The 27,771-nt window shown below is 38.4% G+C and overlaps 1 protein-coding gene and 1 long non-coding RNA gene across 3 annotated transcripts in view; one reads left to right on the forward strand and one right to left on the reverse strand.

Moving 5' to 3' along the window:
- The first annotated feature begins 1,319 nt into the window (after positions 1 to 1,319).
- Positions 1,320 to 27,102, forward strand: LOC117313427 (uncharacterized). Its single transcript, XR_004527932.2, has 3 exons — positions 1,320 to 2,963; positions 17,338 to 17,446; positions 21,666 to 27,102. It is a non-coding gene; the product is annotated as an uncharacterized lncRNA (long non-coding RNA).
- TSG101 (tumor susceptibility 101) overlaps positions 20,186 to 27,771 on the reverse strand; it is a 56,752-nt gene continuing 49,166 nt past the window's right edge. For both annotated transcript variants that reach the window (XM_033862611.2, XM_073808674.1), the window contains 3 exons: positions 23,246 to 23,448; positions 21,725 to 21,964; positions 20,186 to 20,435 (listed from right to left, as the gene is read on the reverse strand). In XM_033862611.2, the coding sequence (XP_033718502.1) occupies positions 20,346 to 20,435; positions 21,725 to 21,964; positions 23,246 to 23,448 (533 nt within the window). In that variant the 3' untranslated portion in view covers positions 20,186 to 20,345. The remainder of the gene's footprint in view (positions 20,436 to 21,724; positions 21,965 to 23,245; positions 23,449 to 27,771) is intronic.

The following is a 27,771-nucleotide window of genomic DNA, read 5'->3' on the forward strand; positions in this document are numbered from 1 at the left end:
GACTGTATATTTTACATTTTGAAAGTATCTTCACCTGATCTTTCAAAAATAAAAGAACATTGGACCTATGACATAACTCCAGCCTCTCAAGGCTAGAAAAAGGAAATGGTAAAGGAATTTCTCTATTTCTCTATTCTAATGATACTCAACCTGTACAGATGTAAGTTATACTTCCGAAGTATGTCATATATGTAAAAGTTGTCTTCAGGTTTAGTAGAATATGTATACTAACCCATTTAATATAGAACTTATGATTCTTCTCATAAAACAACAGAATTTCTAGTACTGAAATTTCGTTTTGTGCTTTCCTCCATTAGGGCACCAGCATATTCACTTTATATTGCTTCATTAACTTTATGTGTTTATATATAATTTTTACTAAGTACTTATTTTTAAGACAATGTATATCAGAAGGAAAATAGAAATATAACTTCATGGTATAAAAAAATTAAATATCTTCAACCCTGCAAGTATTATACCAATTAATATAAACTCAAATAGTTGATTTGGTCCCTCTGTTGAAATACCACACAGGGAGTTTAGACCATCCTCTAGGTTATTCTTTTAGCAAACTACTACTATGCTTGCTGTGTTATGGTTATGAGTTCAGTATGACATGATTTCTGCCCTCAAGTATTTCACAGTGAGTATTTAGGGTACCTCATCTAACTGGTTATTGATGGATGCTTGGTAACAGTCAATTGGTAGCTCCCTCTTGGTGTCCAAGGTAGGAGTGCATGTGCTTCATACAAAAATATATATTTCCTTGATTCCACAAAGAATTTAAGGCAGCTATAGGAAATACACAGTGAAACAAAAACTAAAAAATCAGGACCAAGGTAATTTACAAATTAGACTAGGACAGGACCAGTGGGAAAAATTAGAAGGCATATATGCAGACCCTGAGGACCTACATGGCTCTAGTGGAGGCAAACCCATTTGGTCAGAGAGTTACGGTTCACTCTCTGTTATTCTTGCTATTTAATAGCTTTCATTTCAGTCATCTATTACTGAACATAATTAGTTTCCCATTATTTTGTTGTCTTTACTTTTTTTTCAACTTTTCCCTTGAATGTACAAAATATGGTCATGAGAGTTTAGTTAGGATGGGGGAGGGGAGTCTTCTGTGGATTTTGCCTCGTTTTAAGCTCCTCTCTTACACCAAATTAAGCTTCATTTTAGGAGATCCTTGCAGAGATCAAAAAGCTTCAAAATATACTTTCTACGGGGAATATTCTAGGAAATAAAACTGCTGTACATCATGTGTTCTCAGCTGGAGCAATATTGCCCCAAGGGGGTGAAAATTCGTTCTTGGGGGGGGGGGTTGGTGAAAAAAACCTTTGATATTACAAGGGTTTGGCTCTCCAAAGCTCAACCCTACCAGACAAAAGTCTCACTCCATAATATTTAATCTCATGCTGTGGGGGCAGGTGAGGGAGCTGAACGATTAAGGTTAATGTCTGAAGAAGCTCTTGAGGGAAAGATAATGAAAAAAGGCTGAGAAACACTGCTCTACATTTTGTAAAAGAATTTGTCAGATGTGTATTATGTTTTATGATTCACAAATGAGTAAGAAAACAGTTTGGGTAGAATGTGGTGGGAGAAGAGAAGTGGAAACCTTGGTTCATCCCCAATTAACGGATGAGAGGGGGATTTTATTAGATTCTACATTTAACGACTTCATAAATAATGAGTTGTAGAAATGGTTTTCAATTGTATATATGGTTATCAATTAGCACTGCCCTGATCAAATTCTTAGGGTTTTGTATCTTATTTAAAAATCTCCTTTGCATAGAGGGTTTAAATTAAATGTTTTTTCTACTTCAGCTCGTATTGGGGTGGTAAACAGTAGCCCTGAGATCCCTTTCTCCCACGGCCCTGGTGAAAAATTCCCAATCAAGAGTCAAAAAGCCCTTATCCGATACATCTAGACAAGATTTCGTTAGAAATAAATTTACCTGGGCTCCCTGGTGTTCCTTGCCTCTCTGGGCAAGGAACACTCCGTTTGAGAGCAGAGTCCCTCTAGTTCAGTGTGCCTGCCAGCCAGGCAGAAACCCGCCAGCCACAGCAACCTCAACCTGCAACAGGTGCAGGCGCAGTGCCTCAGGGCTCGCCTCCTGGCCTCGCGCCTGCACCTGGCGCGCTTGGCCCCCGCGAGGTCCGCACGGGCTGGGCGCCGCCTTACGCAGCCTCAGTAGCCAAAGGTTTTCCTCCTCTGAGCTTCAACCAGCTTTCCCTCCGCTTTCCTCCATTTTCTTCCTCTTCCTCGGGCGGCCATGAGCTGGGCCGCGGGAGTGCTGCGGGCTAGCGGGAGAGTGGGCGCCGTCGGAGTGTATGCTTTTTGCTTGGCGTTGACTCTGGGTCCCCTGCAGGCGGCATGCATCCCCCTGCGGGGCGGCTGGTCCTTCACCCGTGTGAGGGTGGCCAGGAGTACCGCGCGCCTAGACGTCCTAGGCCCAGAGCCTGGGGACTGTGGGCTCGTGGACCCTGGGCTCGGTCCTGGAGCTAAGAGCTGGGGGAGGAGAAGAATGGGGGCGCGGGGGGCGGAGGGAAGGAAGAGCAGAGGCTTCAGGGCAAAGGCTGAAATAACTTTACCGGTGGTAGGTCTCATTTTTGGTGGAGGGAGACCCTTTTCCTTCCTTCACTCCCTCTCAACCCCTCTTCACTGTACCCACCTTCCTCCTCCTCCCCTTGGTTTGCCTCCTGGATGCTGGGCTGCTGGTCATTGTCGTTCCCTGTGTGTCTGCAGCGCCTCCTTACCCGCCGGGGCCCAGGAGTTCTCTATATGCCCCCTCTCACTACAGACCAATTCCAGATCAATCGGAAGTGGCTTTGCGGCTTTGCCGTTTTTTCCTCAAGATGGCGACCGTCAAGCGTGACTTCTAAGATTTTCGCTTCAGAAGAGGCCATTCATCTCAGTACGGAAGTGGATCAGTTGCTATGGCCTGTGCATCTTATTAAAAGTAAGTTATACGCCATTCTCAACAAGTTAATCCAAATCAGCCCCTTAAGAAGAAAAAAATTAAGGTTAGGGGATCATATATAAGCGAATTCGTGATAGTAGAAATTAGCTATGCCAGAGAGCCATTTGGGCATTTTGCCTTTAAATAAAAAGGTTTTTTCCATCTGCCTGTGCTGCTTTGCTCCATGGCTGCTTCCCAGCACAGTCAGCTGTAGCCCCAGGGAAGCACCTGTTGTCCAAGAGCAGTCGGTAGCTTGCCGCTTCAGCTCTGGACAAGTATCAAGTGCTTTGACACGTGTAAGAAGCAGGTATATGGCATTTTCAGAAGGTAGCGTGGTCCTCAAATGAGTTACTGGTATTCTACATCAGCAAAATAGCTCAATTTTTGATAGGTTACACACAAACTTTCTCTTTATGCATTTTATTCTTTTAGAATAAAATACATGCTGCTGTAATAAAATTGCCTTTAATCACTTAAGCCTAACCTTGACTCAAGCAGTGAATGCCTGTAAATATAATAAATGAAAAAAGTTAGTATTTTTATAACATAAAACAGTATCATTTATAGCTTGTCAATCGCATTTTGTCATCCAGCAAAAATAAAAAGCCTGGTAGAGAATTTCATACCTGCAAATGATGGAGACTATTTTTGTTAAGACTGTCAGAATTTACTCACCACAATTATGACATACAGCCCAAAGAATGCAGTCATCTCCTTATCATGTTAATTGTTCTCTTTTGAAGATGTGTTGTGTTGACTAATTGAACAGTAATTCAAGTAGAGTGTCTCAGGAGAAACCACTTGAGCTCTGTCTTTGGCGTCTGGCTGGCGGCTCTGAGAATTACCAAAGGCTCTGACTCGCCCTGACTTTGTGTCGTCTTTGACAGGCCTCATCTTCCGCGCACGGCTTCATTCCCAGTGGGCTGGAAACAACCTAAGGTTGTGTTTTGTTTGGGAGTTGTTTGGTCAGGACCTTTTGAACAGTACTGTCCCAATGAAGTACTAGATATTATTTATGTAAGAATGAGTCTTTTTAACAATAATATCCTTTCAGAAATTTCTCACTACTTTGTAACTGCATGACTTAACCTGGTGATAAAAGCAGTTATTAAAAATCTACCTTTTCCCCCACCCCCCAGAAAAAGTTATGTGCTCTGTGCCATTGGGTTAGCCAAGTTTTCCTTAGTTGCAGGCAAGGCCACCACATACCATTGTGCAGGTTGTGTCTAGTTCAAGAGGTGAGTGGGGGCCTATCCAGCTCCTGCTGGCTTAACCCAGAGGAACAGGTGCTCTTTTCTAATTGTTCCACCCAGAGGGGGCTGCTTTTTCTAGTTCGTATGATGGTATCCTATGTGTTAGAAGCGTCTCTATGTGAAAGCATCTTGACATTTCACTTTCACTCATGTGGTGATACTATGAGGTCCCCCTTTGCTTGACTAGGAAACTCTGCTCACAAGTAAAACAACTGGAGAAATAGGTGGCAGAAAACGAGTGTGCAACTTGTCAGTTGTGGTAGGTGTCCTACTAGTAACAAATACAATAATCCTTTTCCTTTAAAAATCTTTCTCCCATTTCCTGGTCTCTATTTTTATTTCCCTTCCTTCTTTATTCATGTTAGGTTAGTTTTAGTGTTTAGTTTTCTTAGTATTGATGTAGCTAATAAAGTTAGCTTCCACTTTTAATGGAGAGACACAGGACTAAAAAGATCTGACCCTTTTCTAAGAATATTACCCTGATCTGAACACATAACGTTTTGGTAAATCATAATAAACTCTTTTAGCTATGATTTGCTTTTATTAATGGAATATCTATAAGATTTCTTCAAGCTACCTTTCTGTAGCCTTTAATCCTGGCATGATTTATTGGATTTAAAGGATTAGGCCTGGATTTCACGTGTAAATGACATAAGGCACCGAGAGCATCAGGTACTGTCACCTGCTGCTTCAGGCAATCATATGAGTTCCTCATGACTCATTTTGTCCTACCAGCTATAATGCCTTTGTCAGCAGTGTCCTCATTGCTAAGAAGAATACACATACATGAAAACCAACACATTCGTTTACAACATTGATTATAATGAGAATAACAGTATGCTTTGTATACATTATCTAACAGCCCTGAAAAGTAATTATTAGATCTATTTTATAGAGGAGAAAAAAGCCACAGACTGTCTCAAGTTACCTGAATAGATAAGTGTATATAGATAATATATACATAATACATTGTCATTAACTAAAGTCCATACTTCAGTTTTTACCTAATGTTCTTTTTCTGTTTTAGTATCCCTTCCAGGATACCACATTACATTTAGTCATTCATGTCTCCTTAGACTCCTCTAGACCATGACAATTTCTTTTTTAGGCTTTCCTTGTGTATTTTTGTTTCCCCAGCCACGCCACGCGGCTTGCAGGATCATAGTTCCAAGACCAGGGGTTAAACCCAGGCCCTGGCAGTGAACGCACTGAATGCTAACCACTGGGCCGCCAGGGAATTCCTGAGGCTTTCCTTGTTTTTGATGACTTTGGCACTTTTGAGGAGTACTGGTCAGATATTCTGTAGAATGCTCCTCTGTTGGAATTTGTCTGGTGTTTTTCTCATAGTGAGACTGAAATAATGGATTTTGGGGAGGAAGACACAGAGGTTAGGTAGCATTTTCATCACATCATTTCCAGAGTACATACTATCAACATGATTTATTACAGTTGATGTTGACCTCAGTCACTTGCTGAGGTACTGTTAGGTTTCTCTACTGTAAAGTTACTCTTTTTTCCGTCTTTCCATGCTGTGCTCCTTGGAAGGAAGTCTCTGTACAGCCCACACTTAGGGAGTGGGGAGTTATGTTCCCTCTCCTTGGGAGTAGAGTATCTTCCTAAATTATTTGGGTTTCTTCTGCATGGGAGATTTGTCTTTTCTCTCCTTTTTATTAATTCATTCAGTCATTTACTAATATCAGTATGGCCTCATGAATTTTATTTTATATTTTGGGTTATAATTAAGCGCATCTTTATTTTGTTTCTCAAGTCGTTCCAGCTTTGGCCGTTGGGAGCTCATTCAGTCGACTACTGTGTCCCGTTGACATACCCCCATCAACATAGGGTTTTTGTTTAGTTTGAGCACTTCTGTAGCTTCTGGCATATAAGATCTTGCAGCTTCTTCATGTCATATATTTTCTGCTTCAGTTGTAAATCAACCTTTTTTTTCCCCCAAGGAGCCCTGATTCCTTTTATTGGAGTATGATATTATAACCCAAGATCTGAATGCTAGGTGTGCTCATTTCTACACAGAACATTTTAAAAACTATCTTTCAAAGGTAATTTTATCAATAGTGTAATTCTGCTCCATGCTACTATAATCTCTGTAAATAATTTAGAGTATCCAGAAAGCCTTGGCATCTCATTAGGCAACAACGTTTTCCTTGTGATACAGTTTAGACTTCTAGGCTAATAAATTATAATCAAATCAGCCAAGCACTTTAAATTTCCATTAATTAGAATAAAGTAAAAAGATCCAACAATATAAGTTGGACATGTACTTAAATTATGGATACTTGATCATTTATTTCTAAGTACTAGCTCAAAGCCATTGGTTTTTTTCAGTGAAGATTTTAATAATATTATATATTTAATAATATATAATAAATATAATATGTAGTTATTTACAACATTATTTTTCAAAAGGTGATACATTCACAGGTTAAAAAATAAAAGTAATATAAAAAGATATACATAGTATGTATAGCTGATTCACGTTATTATAAAGCAGAAACTAACACACCATTGAAAAGCAGTTTTACTCCAATAAAGATGTTTTTAAAAAAAAAAGATACACATAGAGAAGTCACACTTTCATCCTGTTTCCGTCCAACCTTTCCCCTAAATTCCACTTTAGGAAACCATTTGTCAGTTTCTTATGTATCCTCTGGAGTTTCTTTTGCAAATACAATATATAATTTTCCTCCTTTATTACATATGAAGTAGCATGCTAGAAATATATAGTACTGATTCCTTTTTGCATGTAACATTGCTTGATAAAAGAACTGTAAAATTTTAGAGTTGGAAAGGGCCCTATATTTTAACCTATTTATTGAAAAAACTTTTATTGAGCTTCTATGTGCCAGGTTAATGCTAAGCACCAGATGAGTGAAAATGAATGACTTCCTCTTCTCTAGGAGCTCGTAGTCCGGTGAGAAATTCCTTCTACAGAATCCCTTCTTTATCATTGTGCAGCCTCAACTTAAATTGAAGAGGTGTTCACTGCCTTCAGAGACTGTTCTGTTTATTAAATGGCTTCTCTGTTTGTTTTCCTAATTGTGAGCTGAAGCTTTCCTCCTTGTAGCTTGTATCTCTTGTTTGGACTTTTATATCATGATGACATGTTGAACAGATTCAGTATGTCTTCCCTGAGCCTGATAATTCATAAGGTAGATATAGATTGCCAGTGTAAGAATTTTCTTTCATTCTCCAGTTAATCCAGAAGCCCCCTCTCCCACTTGACTAATGTCTTTTTAGGGCTTGAGTGATGAACTTGCCTTTGTGGATGCTGATGAAGGCAAATTGATGGGTGAGACAGTGGATCTGCAACATGGCAGCCCTTTCATGAAAATCCTAAATATTTTTTTCCAGCAAAGGTTACTATCATAGCTAAATACCATAAATATTCTAATAGTACATTAATAAATATCTAAGAAAATCGTATCTTTATATCATGACTTCCCCAATTGTTATAAAGTTGGTTGCTCCCTACCCTGTAGTCTCATAACATGTTCAGATTTCATTAGGTTGTACTTAATTTGTTTACAGGGCTTCCTACAGCACCAGACTGAGTTCCTGTGAGCAGCAGTAATAGTAATTATCATGACAGTAATCATTAATTGATTGCCCATTTTGTGCCAGCCACTGAGCTAAAGCACTTTATTTTATTTAATAACCTCAGCACAATTCTATGATGTTTCATAGATGATGCATCTGCATATCAAGGTTAAATAAAAGTGATGGAGTAAAGATTTGATCCCTTTGTTTTGACTCAAAAGCCTAAGCTCTTAACTACTGTACTTTATTTACTTGGCACCCAGGAGGTAATTGTATGAACAAATGAATGAACCAATATCTCCCTGTTCAAGGGTCTTTTCATACCACATCTATCTCTAAGTAAACATTCTCATTCACAGAACAATGTACATTTTGACCTTTTATTCTATAAAGTGCAAGAGGTATGTATGTTAGGAGGTTGTTAAAACAAATGTACAAGGAAAATTTAGTACTAATTTCCTAAAATTAAGAGTGCCCTGGGCATTGTAGAAGATCTGAGGGAGCTCACTCTTTAGTAAGAAGTGTGGTGATTGAGCTGGACAGGAAATGTGTACTTAAATTTTAGATGTTTTCTCCCATAATGTTTTCTATTCAAATCTTTCCTCAGATTACTTTGTCACTGCAAACTCAACATAGTGATTATCACAGCAGGTGCAGGCCACATAAAGAGAAACATACCTTGATTTAATCCAGAGAAATGTGTTCGTGTTTAAATTAATGATTTCCAGTATTATCTAACACAGTCTCCACCACAAAGTGATTATTGTTTCCAATCCAGGTCACCTTTATTTTGGCTGTTCAGTGAATAATAACTTTTTTTGTTTGGGGGGGTGGGTTTAGTAACTTGGTAGAGAAAAATAATGGGCATTAAACTCTAAACTACCGATATAGCCAGAATAGTTTCCTGTTTTGTTAATTTAACATGTATTTTGCATAATCAGTGTGTGTACCATAATGAAGATTTCTTTAAATACTAGCGTATATGAAAAGATAATTTGCGGAATCGTAGTGTGTAAGTCCAAGTTTTACAAACTAAAGACTTCCATATCTGAGCTGTTTTCCGGATTGCTGAGGGTGCTGAAGTGAAAGCACAGTACTTTATTGACTAACCCTCCAAGATTGTACTAGACTCCTCACTGGTGCATGCACAAAGTGGACAAATTTAAGATATACTTTGGAAATAAAACATGCAGGACCACTGACAGATTTTGTATAGTGAGGGACAGGGAAGAGTAAAAAATGACTTCTGGATTTTTACCTTGAGCGATTGATTGGATGGTAGTTCCATTTACCTGGATTGTGATGCTCTCAAGGAGGTGGGAGTCAGTGAAGGAAGTAGGAGGGAGTGTTGAGTTTAGGGGGAGAAAAACCAAGATTTCCAATTGGGACATGTTAAATTTGAGATATCTGAAAAGATACTCAGGAGATATCAAACAGGTAGCTGGTAGCTGATTATGAATCTGGAACTCAGAAATCTAGGTTGTGATATTCAGCCAAATTACTGTATTTTTAAAAATTTATTTATTTATTTATGGCTGCGTTGGGTCTTTGTTGCTGCGTGCGGGCTTTCTCTAGTTGCCGCGAGTGGGGGCTACTCTTCGTTGCGGTGCGTGGGCTTCTTATTGCAGTGGCTTCTCTTGTTGCAGAGCATGGGCTCTAGGCACACAGGCTTCAGTAGTTGTGGCACATGGGCTCAGTAGCTGTGGCCCGTGGGCTCAGTAGCTGTGGCTCACGGGCTTAGTTGCTCTGCAGCGTGTGGGATCTTCCCAGGCCAGGGCTCGAACCCGTGTCCCCTGCATTGGCAGGCGGATTCTTCACCACTGAGCCACCAGGGAAACCCACTCTCAGCTCTTCTATTCAACATAGTATTGAAGTCCCAGCCACAGCAATTAGACAAGAAAAAGAAGTAAAAGGTATGCAGGCTGGAAGGGAACAGGTAAAACTGTCACTATTTGCAGATGACATGATACTCTATGTAGAGAATAATAAAGACCACACAAAAACTATTAGAACTAACAAATGAATTCAGCAAGGTAGCAGGATACAAGTTAATATGCAGAAATCAGTTACATTCTCTACACTAACAATCAAATATCAGAGAAAGTTAAAAAAAATCCTGTTTAAAATTACATTAAAAAAAAAAAACAACCTAGGAATAAACCAAGGAAGTGAAAGACTTATATGCTGAAAACCATAAAACACTGATAGAGGAAATCAAAAATGATTCAAAGAAATGGAAAGCTATCCCATGCTTTTGGATTGGAAGAATTAATATTGTTTAAATAGCCATACTACCCAAAGCAAGCTACAGATATAATGTGATCCCTGTCAGATTATCCATGACATTTTTCATAGAACTAGAACAAATAATCCTAAAATTTATATGGAACCATAAAAGACCCAGAATTGCCAAAGCAATCCTGAGGAAAAAGAACAAAGCAGGAGGCATAACCTTCCCAGACTTCAGACAGTACTGCAAAGCTACAGTAATCAAAACAGTGTGGTATTGGCCCAAAACCAGACATATGAATCAATGGAGCAGAATAGAGCCCAGAAATAAACCCACACACCCATGGTCAATTAATCTGTGACAAAAGAGGGAAGATTATACAGTGAGGAAAAGACAGTCTCTTTAGCAAGTGGTGTTGGGAAAGGTTGACAGCTGCATGGAAATCAGTGAAGTTAGAACACAGCCTTACACCACACACAAAAATAAACTCAAGTGGCTTAAAGACTAAAATATAAGACATGACACCATAAAACTCCTAGAAGAGAACATAGGCAAAGCATTCTCTGACATAAATCAGAGTACCAATGTACCAATGTTTTCTTAGGTCAGTCTACGAAGGCAATAGAGATAAAAGTGAAAATAAATAAATGGGACCTAATCAAACTTACAGTCTTTTGTACAGCAAAGGAAACTATCAACAAAAAGACAACCTATGGACTGGATGGAAATATTTGCAAATGATATGACTGACAAGGGCTTAATTTCCAAACTATAGAAACAGCTTATACAACTCAATAACAAAAAAACAAACAACCCAATCAAAAATTGGGCAGAAGGCCTAAATAGACATTTCTCCAAAGAAGACATACAGATGGCCAATAGGCACATGAAAAGATGCTCAACATCACTAATCATCAGAGAAATGCAAATCAAAATGACAATGAGATATCACCTCACACAGGTCAGAATGGCTGTTATTAAAAAGTCTATAAATAACATGTTGAAAGGGTGTGGAGAGAAGGGAACCCTCCTACATTGTTGATGGGGATGTCAGTTGGTGCAGCCATTATGGAAAACAGAATGGAGGTTCCTCAAAAAACTAAAAATAGAATTGCCATATGATCCAGCAATCCCACTCCTGGGCATATATCCAGAGAAAACTATAATTTGAAAAGATGCATGCACCCGTATAGGGTTCATAGCAGCACTATTTACAATAGCCAAGACATGGAAACAACCTAATGTCCACTGAAGATGAATGGATAAAGATGATGTGGTTGTGTGTGTGTGTGTGTGTGTGTGTGTGTGTGTGTGTGTGTGTGTGTATGAAATAAAGAATGAAATAATGCCAACATGGATGGACCCAGAGATTATCATACTGAGTGAATGGTTTAAGAAGATATGGCACATATATACAATGGAATATTACTCAGCCCTAAAAAAGAATGAAATATTGCCATTTGCAGCAACATGGATGGACCTAGAAGAATATCATACTACATGAAGTAAGTCAGACAGAGAAAGACATATTATATGGTATCACTCCTATATGGAATCTAAAAGAAATGACATAAATGAACTTATTTACAAAACAGAAATAGACTCACAGACATAGAAAACAAACTTATGGTTACCAAAGGGGAGAGGGAGGTAGGGAGGGATAAATAAGGATATGGGATTAACAGATACAAACTACTATACATAAAGTAGATAAGCAACAAGGATTTACAGTATAGTGCAGGGAACTATATTCAATATCTTATAATAACCTATGATGGAACACAATTTGAAAAAATATATACAACTGAATTACTTTCTGTACACCTGAAACTAACACAATATTGTAAATCAACTATACTTCAATTAAAAAAAAAACTAAAATAGGATAATGACGCCAAAATACAGATAGTACTAAAAAAAAAAAAGTGTGTCTCTTCTAGAGAGCAATATAGTTAGACCTCATTTTATGCAGTGTGAAAATCTCTGCCTTTTGAATGGACTGTTTATTCACATTAACTGTTACTGTGATATGTTTGGATTTATGCCTGTCATTTTGCTGTTTGTCTTGTGTCTTCTTTTGTTCCTTGGTTTCTCCTTTACTGACTTTTTTTGCATTTTCTAAAGTACCATTTTAATTATTTAATTAATTTTAAATTATGTTTTTTGAGGGTTTTTTTTTTTTAGTGGTTGCTCTTGGGGTTACAATATCAGCTTAAGGTACCTGGATGTACTTCACATTTTTGCACACTTAATTCCAATAAAATATAGAAACTTTGCTCCATTGTAGCATCAATCCCTCACCCACTTTTGTGCTATTATTGTTGTATATGTCTATATGTATTAAAAATTCAACAGTACAGTGTTATAATTGTTGCTTTATATAATCTTAAGTCTTTTGTAGAAGCTAAGACAAAAATATATGAACTTTTTAATATTAACTTTCTTATTTTTCATTTTTGGTATTCATTTGTCGAGATTTGAGTTACTGTCTGCTGTCACTTCCTTGCTCTACTCTAGTATCTTTCCCTTCCTCTTCTGGTTGTTGTCAAATACCTTCTATCTGTATATCTTGTAGGCCCAACAATAAATTTTATATAGTTTTATGCAGTTGTGTTTTAAATAAGAGGTAGGTGTATGTGTGTGTATGTATGTATACACACACACACACAAACATTTTTATAAATAAATTATATTTCACTATTACCAGTGCTCCTTTCTTCATGTTGGTATGAATTGCTGCCTGGTATCACTTCCTTTCAGCCTGAAACTACTTCAGTATCTGTTGTAAGGCAGATCGGCTGTTAGCAGTGAATTCTCTCAATCTTTATTTATTTGGGAATGTCTTTATTCTGCCTTCATTTTTGAAATATAGATTTGCTACATATAGTATTCTTGGTTGAGTTTCTCTTCCAGCACTTTGAATGTCATTCAACTGTCTTCTGGCCTCCATTGCTTCAGATTAGAAGTTAGCTGTTAACTTATTTTCTTTCTCTGGTATGCAGTGAGTCTGTTTTCTCGTATTTCCAATATTTTCTCTGTGGCTTTTGACAGTTCAACTATGGTGTGTCTAAGTAAGAATCCCTTTCAGTATATCCTACCTGGAGTTCCTTAAACTTCTTGAATGTGCAGATTAATGTTTTTCATATTTGGAAAGTTTCACCCATTATTTCTTTGCATGTGTTTGCTCCTTTCTCTCCTCTCCTTCTGGTACTACTATAACGCATGTTGGTATGTTTAATGGTCTCCCAGAAGTCTCTGTTATTTCTTGTTTTCTTTCTGATCTTTAGTTTCTATAGTTTACAAATTACCAGACATTTTCTATTAGACCTACCATCTCCAAATAAGGCCTTTTTTCTATACTTAAGACCTTTACCTTTTCCTGTCCTATTGCATTGGCTGGGAGGATCTCCAGTAAGATGTTAAATAGAAACAGTGATAGTGGGTATATCCTTGTCTTGTTCCTGACTGTAATGAAAATACTTCTAATTTTTCTTCATTATTTGTGGTTTGTTTTGGATTTTTGATAGATATCTTTTTAGGTTAAGTTTCCTTTTCTTCTTAGATTGTTGAATTTTACTTTTATTAAACCCTAATGGATTTGGAACTTCATCAGGTTTTTGTACAATTCAAATAATCTTTTTCTTTAAATCTCACATGGTGTAATATATTAATATATTTTCTGATATTGAACCATCTTTGCATTTCTGGGGTAAAACTTCCTTGGTCAGGAAGTATTTTTCAAAAACCCCACTTAAGTATATTTGCTAATATTTTATTTAGTACTTGTGTATCTGTGTAAATAAATAATATGAGTTTACTATTTTTTATCTGGTCTTTGCTCAGTTTCGGTATCAAGGTTTTACTATATCCCCACCAAAAAATTTTTTCTGTTCTCTAATAAAATAGGTTGCATAAGAACAAACTGTTCCTTGAAATTTTGATATAACTTGTTTGTAAAACAGTTGAAAGAGTGAGGGGCTAGATTTTTGTTAAAAGTTCATTAATGTAATTTGTTTATTCAGATTTTTCCATTTCTTCTTAAATCATTTTAGGAATTTTTCTAGCTGTCCATTTCATCCAAGTTTTATACTGGCATGTGTTTCATATTTTATGACTTTTTAAACCTTTACTGTATTTGTGCTTACCTCTCCTGTTTCCTAATATTATTTGTTGGGGACATTGTGCCCTCGTTTTGCTAGATGTTCTTCTAACTTATTAGTCCTCCTCTCCCCAAGAATTATTTTCTATTTTATTGATACTGATGTTTTTAATCTTACTACTTTCTGCTTATTTTTTAAAACTTCCTTTTACTTTATGGTTAGTAACTTTTATCCTTGATCTTTCTTGTTTTTTTAAAAAAATGCATTTAAGAATATAAACTTAACAGTAAGTACCACTTTTTCTTTTGTTTTGTGGCACTTTTATTGTCATTCAGGTATAAATATTTTGTAATTCCTAGTTTTATTTTCTCTAACTCAGCAAGAGTATGCTTTTAGCTTTGAAACATTTTAAAATTTGTTATATGGTGGTTGATTCTAACATAGCTGAATTGAGATCAGAGAAATGCAGGTTAACATCCACTCTTTGAAATCTGTTAAGGCTTCCTTTGTGACCTAGTTAATACAGTTTTTGTAAATGTTCCTTTATGTATTTGGGGGGTGGGAAATGGACTTAATTGGATGATCTTTCTATATCCACACTTATTGATTTGGTTTAGTTTTACTAAATTACAAATTTTTAATTATTACTGATCTGTCAGTTTCTGATAAAGGTAGTTACTCAAATCCACCTAGCGTTTCCCGATTTTTTTCCAATATATTTTGAGGCCACTTCAATGAGTTGCATCTAAGTTCATGATTATTATGTATTGTTGGATTGTTTCATATATTATGTAGTATCTCTGTGTATCCTTAGTAATGCTTTTTTATTTTTGAAATTCTCTTTTGTTTGCCATTATTGTATCTGCACTAACTTTCTGGCTAATAGTTACCACTTTTTAAATTCAATGAGAAAAAAATTCTGATAAAATAATGTTTAAAATAGTTCACATACCCAAAACATCAGACTATGCCAAATTTTTTTCCCTTGCCTAGTGGGACTAAGGCCTGATTATGTTTTGCCTGACAGTTATATTCCATGTATACTTGTTTCTCTGTTTCCCTCTTAACTAAGCTTTTTGCTCTAAATGGATTATTCTCTGAGAAAAATTATTTCAAAGACTTGATAAGGGATATTGATTTGTGTTTCTTAAATTTTTTTTAATGGCATGAATGAATGTGTGTGTTTCTGCACAAATGTCTATACAAAGTAGCAACAAAAGGTTTTCATAATTTATTTCTATTGGGTAGATATTGTTGAAACTATGGTATAACTGGAGTTGGATAGAGAACTGTTTTTGTTCCCCCCAGCGAAACATCAGACTTAGTTTTAATTTAGATAAACGTAAAAAAGTTTATCATTTAAAGTGAGAACTTTTTCTGTCTTGAATTTTTTCTTCTCAGTGGGTATCTTAACTTTGTAGCATGGAAGTTAAGAGCATTTCCCCAAAACTGTGGTTATTGGGAGTGGCTGTAATCTGTCCACTGCCCCTTTCCATTTCTTGACTGGGCAGAGGCTTGGTGTCCACTCTGAAAGCTGTCATGGTTTTTCCTTTTAGAGCACAGAGACTCAAGTGGTAAGCCTAAAAGTACCACTGAGCTGTGCACACTCTCTGAAATATATTTAGACTGTACTGATCATATATTTAATCATGAAGTAAAATACCTCCTGGGTGAAAGGACTTTTATTCTACTTTAGGTCCTTTTAGTAGTGTTTTAATTTTTAGCACATTATTTTTATAATAAAATAACTTACCAGAAATACAAGTTTGAAAAAAATGAGAATGTTACTACAATCCTACATATATGTACAATTAAGATTATAAGGCTTTCTTAACACAGCACTAAGTAACAAGATGTAGTTTACATTTAACTTGGGATACTCTAGTTCAGAAAGGTCAGTATTGTTAATTCAAGTAACATGAATTCTTCCTATTAACTGGAGAAAATTAAAGGGAAGAGGAGGAGGGGTGCTAATATGATAGCAGTCCTTTTTATCTTACTTTCTTCTGGCTAAGAACCCTTGAAATCGATCTAATACAAACCCCTGGCTATGGAAAAGGACTTGAAGTGATAAAAGTTAAAACTTAATAATTTATAGTTGAAAATTTCAAAACTGTCACTTTCTTGTTTGGAGAATCTCTGCCAAGACGATAGAATTGTGGGCTCCATCCCTTAAGATTTTGATTTAGCTGATTTGGGGTAGGGCTTAGACATCTGAATTTTTGATAGTTTTGTTGAGCGTTCCTAGTTGTAAACCACTCAGGGCAATTGTAACAGTTTTGCTAAGGTTAAAAAAAAACAACCACCACCTGTTATATAATACTATGTAATGAATGGATTTGGGGGTATCTTTTTCTTAGTTCCTGTGTGGAGTGGAGTGACCATTGCTGTGGTCTCTCCAAAGGTTCTGAACTCAGATAAAGGAACTGATAAAGACCTGAGCAGAAGGAAAATGTCCGCAAAGTAGTGGTTGCCAGGTAGTATGGTTTTTTTTGTTTATTTTTTTTGTTATTTTTCTGTACGCGGGCCTCTCACTGTTGTAGCCTCTCCCGCTGCGGAGCACAGGCTCCGGACACACAGGCTCAGGGGCCATGGCTCACGGGCCCAGCCGCTCCGCGGCATGTGGGATCTTCCCAGACCGGGGCACGAACCCGTGTCCCCTGCATCGGCAGGCGGACTCTCAACCACTGCGCCACCAGGGAAGCCCCCCAGGTAGTATGTTTTGTATTTTCAGTACCTTGGAAGTTAGCTGTAAGCCTGAATTGTGCCAGAGGGATGAGACTTGGGTCCTTTAAGTATATGTTGTTGTATCTGCCGGACTTTTCTTTCCTTAGCACTTCTACTTTTATTTTGGTGTGATCATATTCACATTATAAACTCTTAAGCAGTTAGGGACTAGACTAAGTCTGTCTCACTCACTGCTGAGCCTAACCCAGTATCTACCATATAGTAGGCACTCACTTGTTAACTGACAATGTATTTTTTCTAATTGTTGCTATATATTCTTTACAGTTGATAGTAAAATTGGTTTCACATTAACTTTTGGATCTCCGTACTTACCGTCATAACTGTTTTCCTACCTTACATAACCAACTCCTATAAGAAATTCCTAGGAGAAATTATTGATGGAAACATTTCAGATTTGTGGCATTGTCAGGCTGCCGCAATATGGATGTTCAAAGACAAGTATTTCTTCTAAAATTAACTTATGTTCATGATTTCTTCCAACTCCACAGTGGCTGTGAGGTGATTAAAAAGAAATGGGGTGTTGCCCTACCTGTGTTGATTTAACAGAAAGTATTCTGAAGAATCTAAGGAGTGCGTCCAGTTTCCACCATGAGTAAGGTAGGATATTTATGTTTGAAAAAATATTTAATATCAACATAAGATAGAGGTAAAAGAGCATTGAAGAAAATGTTTGAAGTTGATCTTATGGAAGCACCTCTCTACCTAAAATCTGTTCTTTGCTGCTGCTGCTGAAGAGACAGAGACAAAGGGATGGTGGTAGAGGAGGAAGAGGCCTACCTTTGTAGACCTTTGTCCTGGCCTAGTGTGGTATTTCTTATACATTCTATTAGATAAAAGTCTTATTGCATCTTTATTATTTAACTGAGTGAACTAGCTCTACAAATATCTAGTAACATTGGGAACCACTGTGGTAGGTCTTGCCACATTTTGAGTTGTTCTCTAGCAGTTTCAATGAGGTCCAGTGAAGAGACCTAAGAAAGAAGCACTGATCTCAAAAGTATTAGCAGTTGGTCTCCTGGGGAGGGGGAAGTTGGGGCCTGGGTAAGATCCCTCTGCTAGTTGGAATGGGAGAAGTTAAAGTAAAATGGAATTAAATCACTGGGAATAAAGTAATAGGAATTTTGAAGTGGGTTCCCTGATAGGAAGTGGTTTGGGGGCAAGGAAAAGGAGGGTTGGTCCCAGCAAACATGGCAAGAGGTTGGGGCCTATGTGGGAAGATGGCAGATGAATTTGAACAATAAATATGTCTAGTCATCTGTTTTAAATTGTTCTTTACTTGTATCTTTTTTTTTTCTTTGTGGCTCGTGGGCTCTAGAGTGCAGGCTCAGTAGTTGTGGCGCACGGGCCTAGCCGCTCCGCCGCATGTGGGATCCTCCCGGACCAGAGCTCGAACCCATGTCCCCTGCATTGGCAGGCAGACTCCCAACCACTGCACTACCAGAGAAGTCCCCTTTCCTTGTATCTTTTTCTGCCACAGTTCATACTACAAATCTGTTAAATACTCAGTTCACCCAGCAACTGTTGTTTCTCATATTGCAGACCTTTGTTAGAAGAAAGGAGAAAGGAATAATTTTTAAGTCTTTACTTTCAGGGCCACTATTGAACAAATGAATATACCTTAGTGTTCCGTGTATCCTGGGCGAGAATGTTATTACAGACCTCATAAAGGTAAAGCTGACCTCTGCAGAAGAGGCCTGTCTGAAAAGGGTGCAGAAACTCTCTGGGAAATTCAGAAGGAGCGCAAGTTTTAAAGTTGCTTAAAACTACCATTCTGAAGTTATCGAAAGAGAGAGAGTGGTTAGTTACAGGATTAAATACGTCATACTTTTGAATACACTCAAATTCGTAAAAGTCAGAAAAAAGAAGGAGGGAAGAGTGACTCCACTATTTAGCCCCTCAGCTCTTTTATTTAGCATCCAAATGTTGGATGATACTTATTTTTTGTAATTCCTAAGTCACTGCATCAAATAAGGTATTTTGGTACCTCTGATGTACCAGTACTTGCCTTGTATATTATTATGTAGTTGCCATTTGGTCCAAAAGAATGTATGATGTGTGTTTATTGTGTTTAGAAACCGTGATTCTTTTCATCAAGTGTATGCTAATTATTTCGTTCTGGCTGGCTAATACAACTAAGTTCATTTTGTATGCTATAAAAAAGCTGTAACTTCCTTTACCATGTAAAAATAAATGTATACACAAAAATAACTCATTTAAACGTTAGCTTCAGGGCTTCCCTGGTGGCGCAGTGGTTGAGAGTCCGCCTGCCGATGCAGGGGACACGGGTTCGTGCCCCGGTCCGGGAGGATCCCACATGCCGCAGAGCGGCTAGGCTTGTGGGCCATGGCTGCTGAGCCTGCGCGTCTGGAGCCTGTGCTTCGCAATGGGAGAGGCCACAACAGCTAGAGGCCCGCGTACTGCAAAAAAAAAAAAAAATGTTAGTTTCAAACCTAACACTAGATTAAACCTTGCCAGTTTCTATTCTGATAATTTTTACAAGTAGATTTTCATTTTTTAAGAAAAGATCTAAACTATATAAACTCTTCAGTGATGAGTGAGACCAAATGTCTTTCTTCTCTTGGGAGAAGTATAGAGTAGCTGTCTGGCTGCCTGAATACCTTAAAACATCTTAAATTAGAATGTTCATTTCTTTATAACCTCATGAACCTTCTAGCGCTCTCATTTTGACAGAGAAAATTCTGTTCTGCTAGATAAGCTTTTTAGGACATGTAGATCATTGGATGGGTGGCCACAATCTTGACTACAGAATCACTCACCAGAAAGACTGACTTTAGATGACAATAAATGCAGAGAGGCAGTGTACACTGTACCTTCCTCCTTAATTGTGGCCAGACCATCTTGCCTAGTTAACATAAATTCTCAGGTGTGTAGCTTGGTACTGGCCACTCTCCTCCTTTCTTGATGAAAACAGTTAGCTACGGTTCTGTCAGGTCTGGAAAGGAAACAAATCTAGGCAGGACTAGGCAGGAACTGGTAGGGAGGGTACCAGCCAGGACCTTTCACAAAAAAAGTCACTCAAATCCCTCAATTTCAAATATTTGAAAATTTAGATTTCTGTGTGGTATTATATCCCATATTGAATAGAATTCACTTTATATGCTAGAGGATAAATAATGCTAAATTTCAACTCACGATGGATGATATACTTTGCTAAATTAGAAGCCGAGCTTCTTATTTAGGTTTCATATATTTTTCCTAAAGATGTTCAGTAAAAGAGAAAAATTATGCAACAAATTTTATTTAGCATAGTCAGTCCCAACATTCAGCACAAAAAGAGTTTACAGAGGATAGAAAGTGCATTAATAAAAGCCAGTCTTTACCAAAAGAAAACAGAAAATATATTATTGATTCAAAATATTTTACACTTGAATGATAAACTGCAATAACTTATTCTGGGCACCTACTGATATAAGAGAAAGGAAGAGAAGAAAAGAATGCTTTAGAAGAGCTCAATCTCCAGCTGGTATCAGAGGAGTCAGTAGAGGTCACTGAGCCCGGCAGTCTTTCTTGCTTTCTGCATTAGTGCCCTCAGCTGGAACTGTTTGCGGGACAGAAGACGTACATGCTGTGAAGGGGGAAAAGTTTCAACAGTTTAGACTGGCTCTGATCCAGGCCCAGGCATGAACTATCAGACAGTTTGTAACCTAGGTGGGAGCTAAGAACCTAAACTCATATCAACTTTCCTTTGGAGCCAATACTTTAGTACGTGTGGCTTTTTAAACTCACTGGATTGATGCTGGCAGGTTGTGTTAAGGAAAGTAGTCTTCTGAGACCCTATACAAAGGCCTTCTTCACAGGGAAAGCACCACATTGCAGGATCTGGCTCAGGAGTTCAAGCTGCACTTGAGACAACCAAGATGGCAGGGAAACATGTACTGTGATCCTAACAAAAGTTACAAAAAACTTTTGTACAGACTGTGACTGTTTGTTCCCACTTGGCTAAAAAAGGGGAAGGGCAAGGATGAGTATAGCACAAGGCCAGCTTTTGTCCAGTGCCTAGCAAACAGTGTACCTCTCTTGCCTCTCCATGTGTATCTTTCCCTAGGCTATGCCACCCAAGCAGGGGACAGTGTACAGAAAGGAAGTCCTCTCTAGGGTCCCAGCTATTCATGTGCTTGCACCAGGTCCAAGAGTGGTTTGGCCACACGCTCATAGTAAGACAGGCAAGATCAGCAAGCAACCTGACCAGCCTCGCATGTGCACTGAAGCAGCAGCAGCAGCTGTACTGAATATCCAGAGGATGGCTGCTATTATTCCTAAAGCCATGCTCTTCATGACCCAACAGAGAGAAGTAGCCAAACTTGGCTTACAGATCTTCATGTCTGTACAATAGCATTAAGCCTGGAATATAACCTTTATTCAGAAGGGCTCTATTACCAGCAGGGCAAACCCAATACTTCCCAAGGCTGTTTGATTTGGGAAAACAGGTATAAAACCATGCAAGTCTAAAAAAATTAACAGAGGAAAAAAACAAAAACAATAAGGGTGGGGCAGTCAATGATCTCAGTTTAGATGATGTGACCTGAAAGAATCAATGGAAATCTGACTGTACCTCATGATCCACCTAGGCACAGTAGTAAGAGAGAAGGATTACATTCAGCTTGATGCTATCTCGTGGGGTGGGGAACTGCAGCCACTAGCCCACTTTTCTTCCCCTACTCAGATGATCCTCAGCCCCCTCTGTAGGTGGGAAGACACTGCTCACAGCCATTTATCTCACTTGCTCTCTTTTGGAAATACAAAGAATTTTAACCCACCTCCTACAGAGAAACCCTCTTGATCTGTGGTTTTCAAGGTCAGTGTCTCTAAAACACATGTTCCGAAACCCTGGAAAGCAGAGCGAGGAAGACATACCTTCAGGAAGACGTCCAGGTCTATTACTCCCCGCCTCAAGGCTTCTCCCAGGTAAAAGATAGTGTCTTCAATAGCATTTTCCTCTGCATACAGATTTAGGATCTGTTTGTATAGTGGGGCTGTGGGAATGATAACTTCATCAATATCATTGTTTTCAGATTGATTTTCCATTTTCTCCAGAGCAGAACTGAGTTCTTCATCCTTCTTTCTCAAAAGTTCTATGTTTTTATCAACCTCAGCCTGAAAACAGAATAGTCCAAGCATGATGATTTTATACTAATTGTAATTATCTGCTTGTCAGACATCTACAATTCAACTTCACAGAAACAGACTTGCTAATAAAACAATGCTTAAACAACTCATGGATGAGATTCATGTATCACATTAGTCAAAGTTAGAGGAAAAGGTGTGCTCTAAGATGCTGAGTGAAAACAGGAGATGCTGAGCACTTTTGGTGGCAGTGATAAGCTTGTCACTTACCAGTGACAAATGATACTGCAAACTAAGCCATCAGACAAGACACTTTCCAGCAGGAGGTTCCTTACGTGAAAATCATAAAGGAGGTCCTTCTTTCAAAACAAGTGGCCATCTGCCTCAGAGGAATAACTTTCCCCAGTCTGTACAGATGATTCAACACATAGAACTCCAAACAGTTGAACTTTATTCACAAGATACAGCAGGTGGTAGTTGCAGGCTCTGAACTGTACTGGTGTCACTTTGCTGAACTTTTGCAAATAGCTGGCTATTGAGCAGCTCACTTTACACACTAGAACCATTTTATTAGAGTAATGTGTACATACAAATCACTTTCTCCAAAGCCCTCTAACACTTAATAACTCTTTACCCTTTCATCAAAAATGCACACCTGCTGGAACAAATTCTCCATCACAGGAATGAAAGTGAAGAGTGAAGCTGGCACTCAAATTATGCTAGTGCCTCTAATCACTAAACTAAAGAAGTCACAGGGCTGACTTGACTCATAAGGGCACAGCAGTCTGATAAAAATGTGAGAAAGCTTAAGAGCTAAAGGTTGCATACACTATGGGTTATTAAGTTAGAAGGGCTCACCTAGAAGGGGTCACCAAAGATACTTTAAATATAGTTCAAACAACATTTGGAAACAAAAAAGACCTGACCCTTAAGTTTGTACCCAGGGTCTGCAGATCTTTATCACGACTTAGAGCTCTCTCAAATTCTTATTTCCTAGTAACTGTCTGGTAACATCAAGCGCTCAAACAGTCCTCCTTTGGGTCAAAACATTATCCCCCGGGGTGAAGGTGCAAGCAAAACTCCTCTGAATACATCCACTCCCCAATCAAAGACTACATTCCAACCACAGGCTGCATTTTTTTTTTTTAACAAAGCTGTAGAGGAGCTATGTGAAAATGCTTAAAGGTGTGTATAATTTTCGGAACTCTTTAACTATACCCACAATGTTCAGGGTAACCACAGTATATACAGAACACTTTGCCATGGCTATGATTCAATCTAACTAGTACAACTATTCAATGAGTTACTTACTACTTCTTGATCTAAACGGGTAACCATCTCTTCCAGTTTCTGGTGACCTTTTTTCAGGTCTTCCTCTGTTCGTTTCAAGGCATTGAGCTCTGCCTGGGCACGATCCATTTCCTCCTTCATCCGCCATCTCAGTTTGTCACTGACTGCTGAGATGAGAGAGGCTCGGATAGTGTCCTCGCTGATTGTGCCATCCCTACTGGGACCTGCAGGAGAAAAAGGCAGAAACACTTGCTTATTTCCCAATCTCTTTCTATTCCTTTCACAAGAGCCATCACAAAACAGAACAAAATATGAGTCAACACTTTCAAAGTGCGAGGAAAGAAAAAGTTTATGTCACAACTTCATAAAACATAACATTTAAAATCTGAGTTGATTCAGAAATACTTTCCCTGCAAGAGATTACTATTAATCCATATTTACTCACTTTCTTGCCTTAACGGCCCAAACAATTAGCTATTTTCTCAATGAGGCAGAGGCTCTATCCCTACAGATTACAGTTATTCCTAAGTCTCCAACAAATGGGACAACAAATTTATACCAAGGTAAAACATTTGATTCAGGTCCAGTCTATTCTCAGGCTTTACTGCTAAGCTGAAGGAGGAAGGAACCCACTCTAGAGGCCAGTAAGACTGAAAATGGGCAGTGTTTCCTTAAACTAATATACAGGTTAACATGGCTTCCCTTCTGTAAGACTTTTACTCCTTTACCCTTTACGAAAAGAATAGGAGAGAGCAGATGTGCAAAGGAGAATGCCATCCAAAATTCAACAGCTGATAAAATTCTACTTATTCTCAGATTCTTTACTCTTCTCTCCCAAATGTACCTTCCTAGTCAGTGTCTTATATAAAACTTACTCCTCAGATATTTCCTTCAAAAGGTCCTCCCTTTTAACTAAGTATGGATACTCTTTATGACTGTCAGTGTTCTTTAGTTAGGGTCCTAAATCAGCAAATGATAAATGGTATTTTCAATTATGTTTGATGATGGAATACACGTGGGGAATTATACTTACCTTTATTGCTTACAGTGAATAAAGAATGATTACAGATTAACAGAAAGTATCGCTTTCACTTTGAGCTGAAAACTGTTATCACCTTGACGCTGAGTTCTGCTTACTAGGGGGGAAAAACCCTTCAAGTCAGTTTGTAAAAATGTACCCAGAGTCTCACCACTCATGTTCCCATCCATTATAGGCTCCTTCCTGGTACCATGCAAAGTTGACTGTTTCTTCAAGGAAACTGCACTGTCCAAACCACACCGCAACCAGCGCCACCTGTGCTCTTCAGCGTCCCATCTGATCACAACTCTCGCTATTCCATACACTGGTCTGGTCACTCTACTTTTTGTGGTTTTTGATTCGTAAAGTTGTTTTCTCCCAGAAGCTGGTCCATACCCAGGATACCCTGAGTGCTTTTCTGGGCTTTTGTAAATGACACTGGGAGACCTTGGAGTTCTCAGGTGTTACAGGTTTCAAAAAAAGAGTCTAAATCTAGAGTTGTGTTTTTTTCCCCTCTTTTTCTTGTTTCCACCACAGAAGAACTACGTTTTTTTTGACTTGGGTTCTACTAAAATGAGTGAAGACAGTGTCTCCCATGGCCAGGTTTTCCTGAGGAGTGTCATTCGTCCATCTGCCCTAAGGATACTGCTTGTACATGGTGAAAGGAAAAGCCCAATATCAGACTCTCCCGCTTAGAGTCTCCCTCTTTCCTGTTAGAAACCTCCTGCTGAGGAGCCCAAACAGTATCCATCCTCCAGTGTTTACAAGGAGGCAATTAATACTTCTGACTGATTGTTAAAATACAAATCCATATATTATATGCTTTTCAGAGTTCACTTCTGATTTTACAAAAATATGTCAGCGTATTATTTCGTATTTCTGAGAAGCAAAACTATTAACTTTCAGACAATCTGTGCTCTGGAATTCAGAGTTGTAAAGCCCGAGGGCAACCTGAGGTCTTGTTTTTCACATCCCTGGCCTCTCAACACCTGACTTTTCCAAAGTGTTCTCATCAATTTACCAGCTACTGCATCACCTCTGGGCTCATTCCACTCACATTTTCCTGTCATCTTCCTCTCTGACCACCTCTTTATTCACAACCTCCTGTATAGACACCGGGATGACTCTAGCAACCTCCCCAAATTCATCAATTCTTATCTCCACTCATTCCTTTTCGTACCTTTGACCTCCCTTTCTTCCACTCCTGGTCCCAGTATCTACCCTCAGTCCCAACTCCTTGCCCATCTCTCTTAGTCCTGTATACAGGCTGCCTGCCATGGCAGCCTCTCTCTCATTCTGTCAGATCACCAGGACTTCTAATTCCAAAGGCCTCACCTGCCATAACCTAACCCAAATCCTCAATCCTTTGGATTCTTTCAGAAAGCCTTAAGCCCTCCTTTTACCATTTTCCCACAAAGGCAAAAAAAATCCTCAGAACTTCTTCAAGGATTGAAAGGACCAGATGGGAGTCTTCCACTCTCTTCTCCCATTCTGCTTTGGAACAAGAATCCTAACCCTTTAATTATGTGCTTCACTCCTCACCATTCAAAAGTACTCGCCTCCCTTTCTCAGCAAGACAACTTGCTTTTCCTCTCAGTATGATTTAAAGACTTTGCTGTTTCAGGCAAAACAGCTGTTTTATTTTCTGATATAAATCGCACCAATGTTTCCTTAGGTCAGTCTCCCAAGGCAATAGAAATAAAAATGAAAATAAACAAATGGGACCTAATGAAACTTACAAGCTTTTGCACAGCAAAGGAAACCATAAGCAAACTGAAAGGACAACCTACAGAATGGGAGAAAATATTTGCAAAAGATGTGACCAACAAGGGCTTAAAATTTCTAAAATATACAAACAACTCATATAACTCAACAACAAAAAAACAAACAACCCAATCAAAAATTGGGCAGAAGACCTAAATAGACATGTCTCCAAAGAAGACATACAGGTGGCCAACAGGCACATGAAAAGATGCTCAACATCGCTAATTATTACAGAAATGCAAACCAAAACTACAATGAGGTATCACCTCACACCAGTAAGAATAACCATCATTAAAAAGCCTACAAATAACAAATGCTAGAGGGTGTGGAGGAAAGGGAACCCTCCCACACTGTTGGTGGGAATGTAAGTTGGTGCAGCCACTGTGGAAAACTATGGAGGTTCCTCAGAAAACTAAAAATAGAACTACCATATGATCCAGCAATCCTACTCCTGGGCATATATCCAGACAAAACTATAATTGAAAAACATAACATGCACCCCTATGTTCATAGCAGCACTATTTACAATAGCCAAGACATGGAAACAACCTAAATGTCCATCAACAGATGAATGGATAAAGAAGATGTGGTACAATATATACAATGGAATACTACTCAACCATTAAAAAAACACGAAATAATGCCATTTACAGCAAGATGGATGCAACTAGAGATTATTATACTAAGTGAACTAAGTCAGAGAAAGACAAATACCATATGATATCACTTATATGTGGAATCTAAAATATGACACAAATGAACCTATCTATGAAACAGAAACAGAGTCAGGGACATATAGAATAGACTGGTGGTTGCCAAGGGGGAGGGGAGTGGGAGAGGACAGGAGTGGGAGTTTGGAATCAGCAGATGCAAACTGGTATATATATAGAATGGATAAACAAGGTCCTACTGTATAGCACAGGGAATTATATTCAATATCCTGTAATAAACCGTAATGGAAAAGAATATGAAAAAGAATGTATATATAACTGAGTCACTTTCCTAATTAACATCATCAACTATACTTCAATTAAAAAAAAAAGACAAAAAAAATGACTTAGCTGTTTATTTGTAGAGAATTTATGCCAAACCAAAATCTCTAGTTTCTTATATCGCACTATTAAGTCCTAAGCGAGAGCAAAAAGGGGTAATTTCTACAAGTTTAGAATTTTGTGCCCAAAGGATGATTTACAAAATAATGACTAGTGGAGATGCTATCTCATTAAGTCCCCATTTTATGATAAAGATGCATTAACAACAGGAATTTAAAAACTTGTTTCTAAAAGAACCTTCTTATTATATCCTATATGAAATGGTTCCTGTGAGATACAACAAACCTTCTCCCAGAGATTGGGGAACCCAAATTATATGAATATGGTTAGGTATTCAAATGTCTGGTCAGTCATATGCAGCAGTTAGTGTCCCATTTATCTGTGTAGAAGTTATCTGAACTAATACAAGCTTAAGGGTCTTTTTATAACTAGTCTGTATTTTTCACACACAACCATATCAACAAACTTTGTTAAAATCACTACATTAAAATGAATCAAGGGACTTACCTGGTGGCGCAGCAGTTAAGATTCCAAGCTCCCAATGCAGGGGGCCCGGGTTCAATCCCTGGTCAGGGAACTAGATCCCACATGCATGCTGCAACTAAGTGTTCGCATGCCACAACTAAGGAGCCGGTGAGCCACAACTAAGGAGCCTACTGGCCACAAGTGAGAAGCACATGTGCCACAACTAAGACCCAGCAAACCAAATAAAT

The sequence above is a fragment of the Tursiops truncatus genome, chromosome 8 (assembly GCF_011762595.2).
Source record: "Tursiops truncatus isolate mTurTru1 chromosome 8, mTurTru1.mat.Y, whole genome shotgun sequence".
NCBI classification, from domain to species: domain Eukaryota; kingdom Metazoa; phylum Chordata; class Mammalia; order Artiodactyla; family Delphinidae; genus Tursiops; species Tursiops truncatus.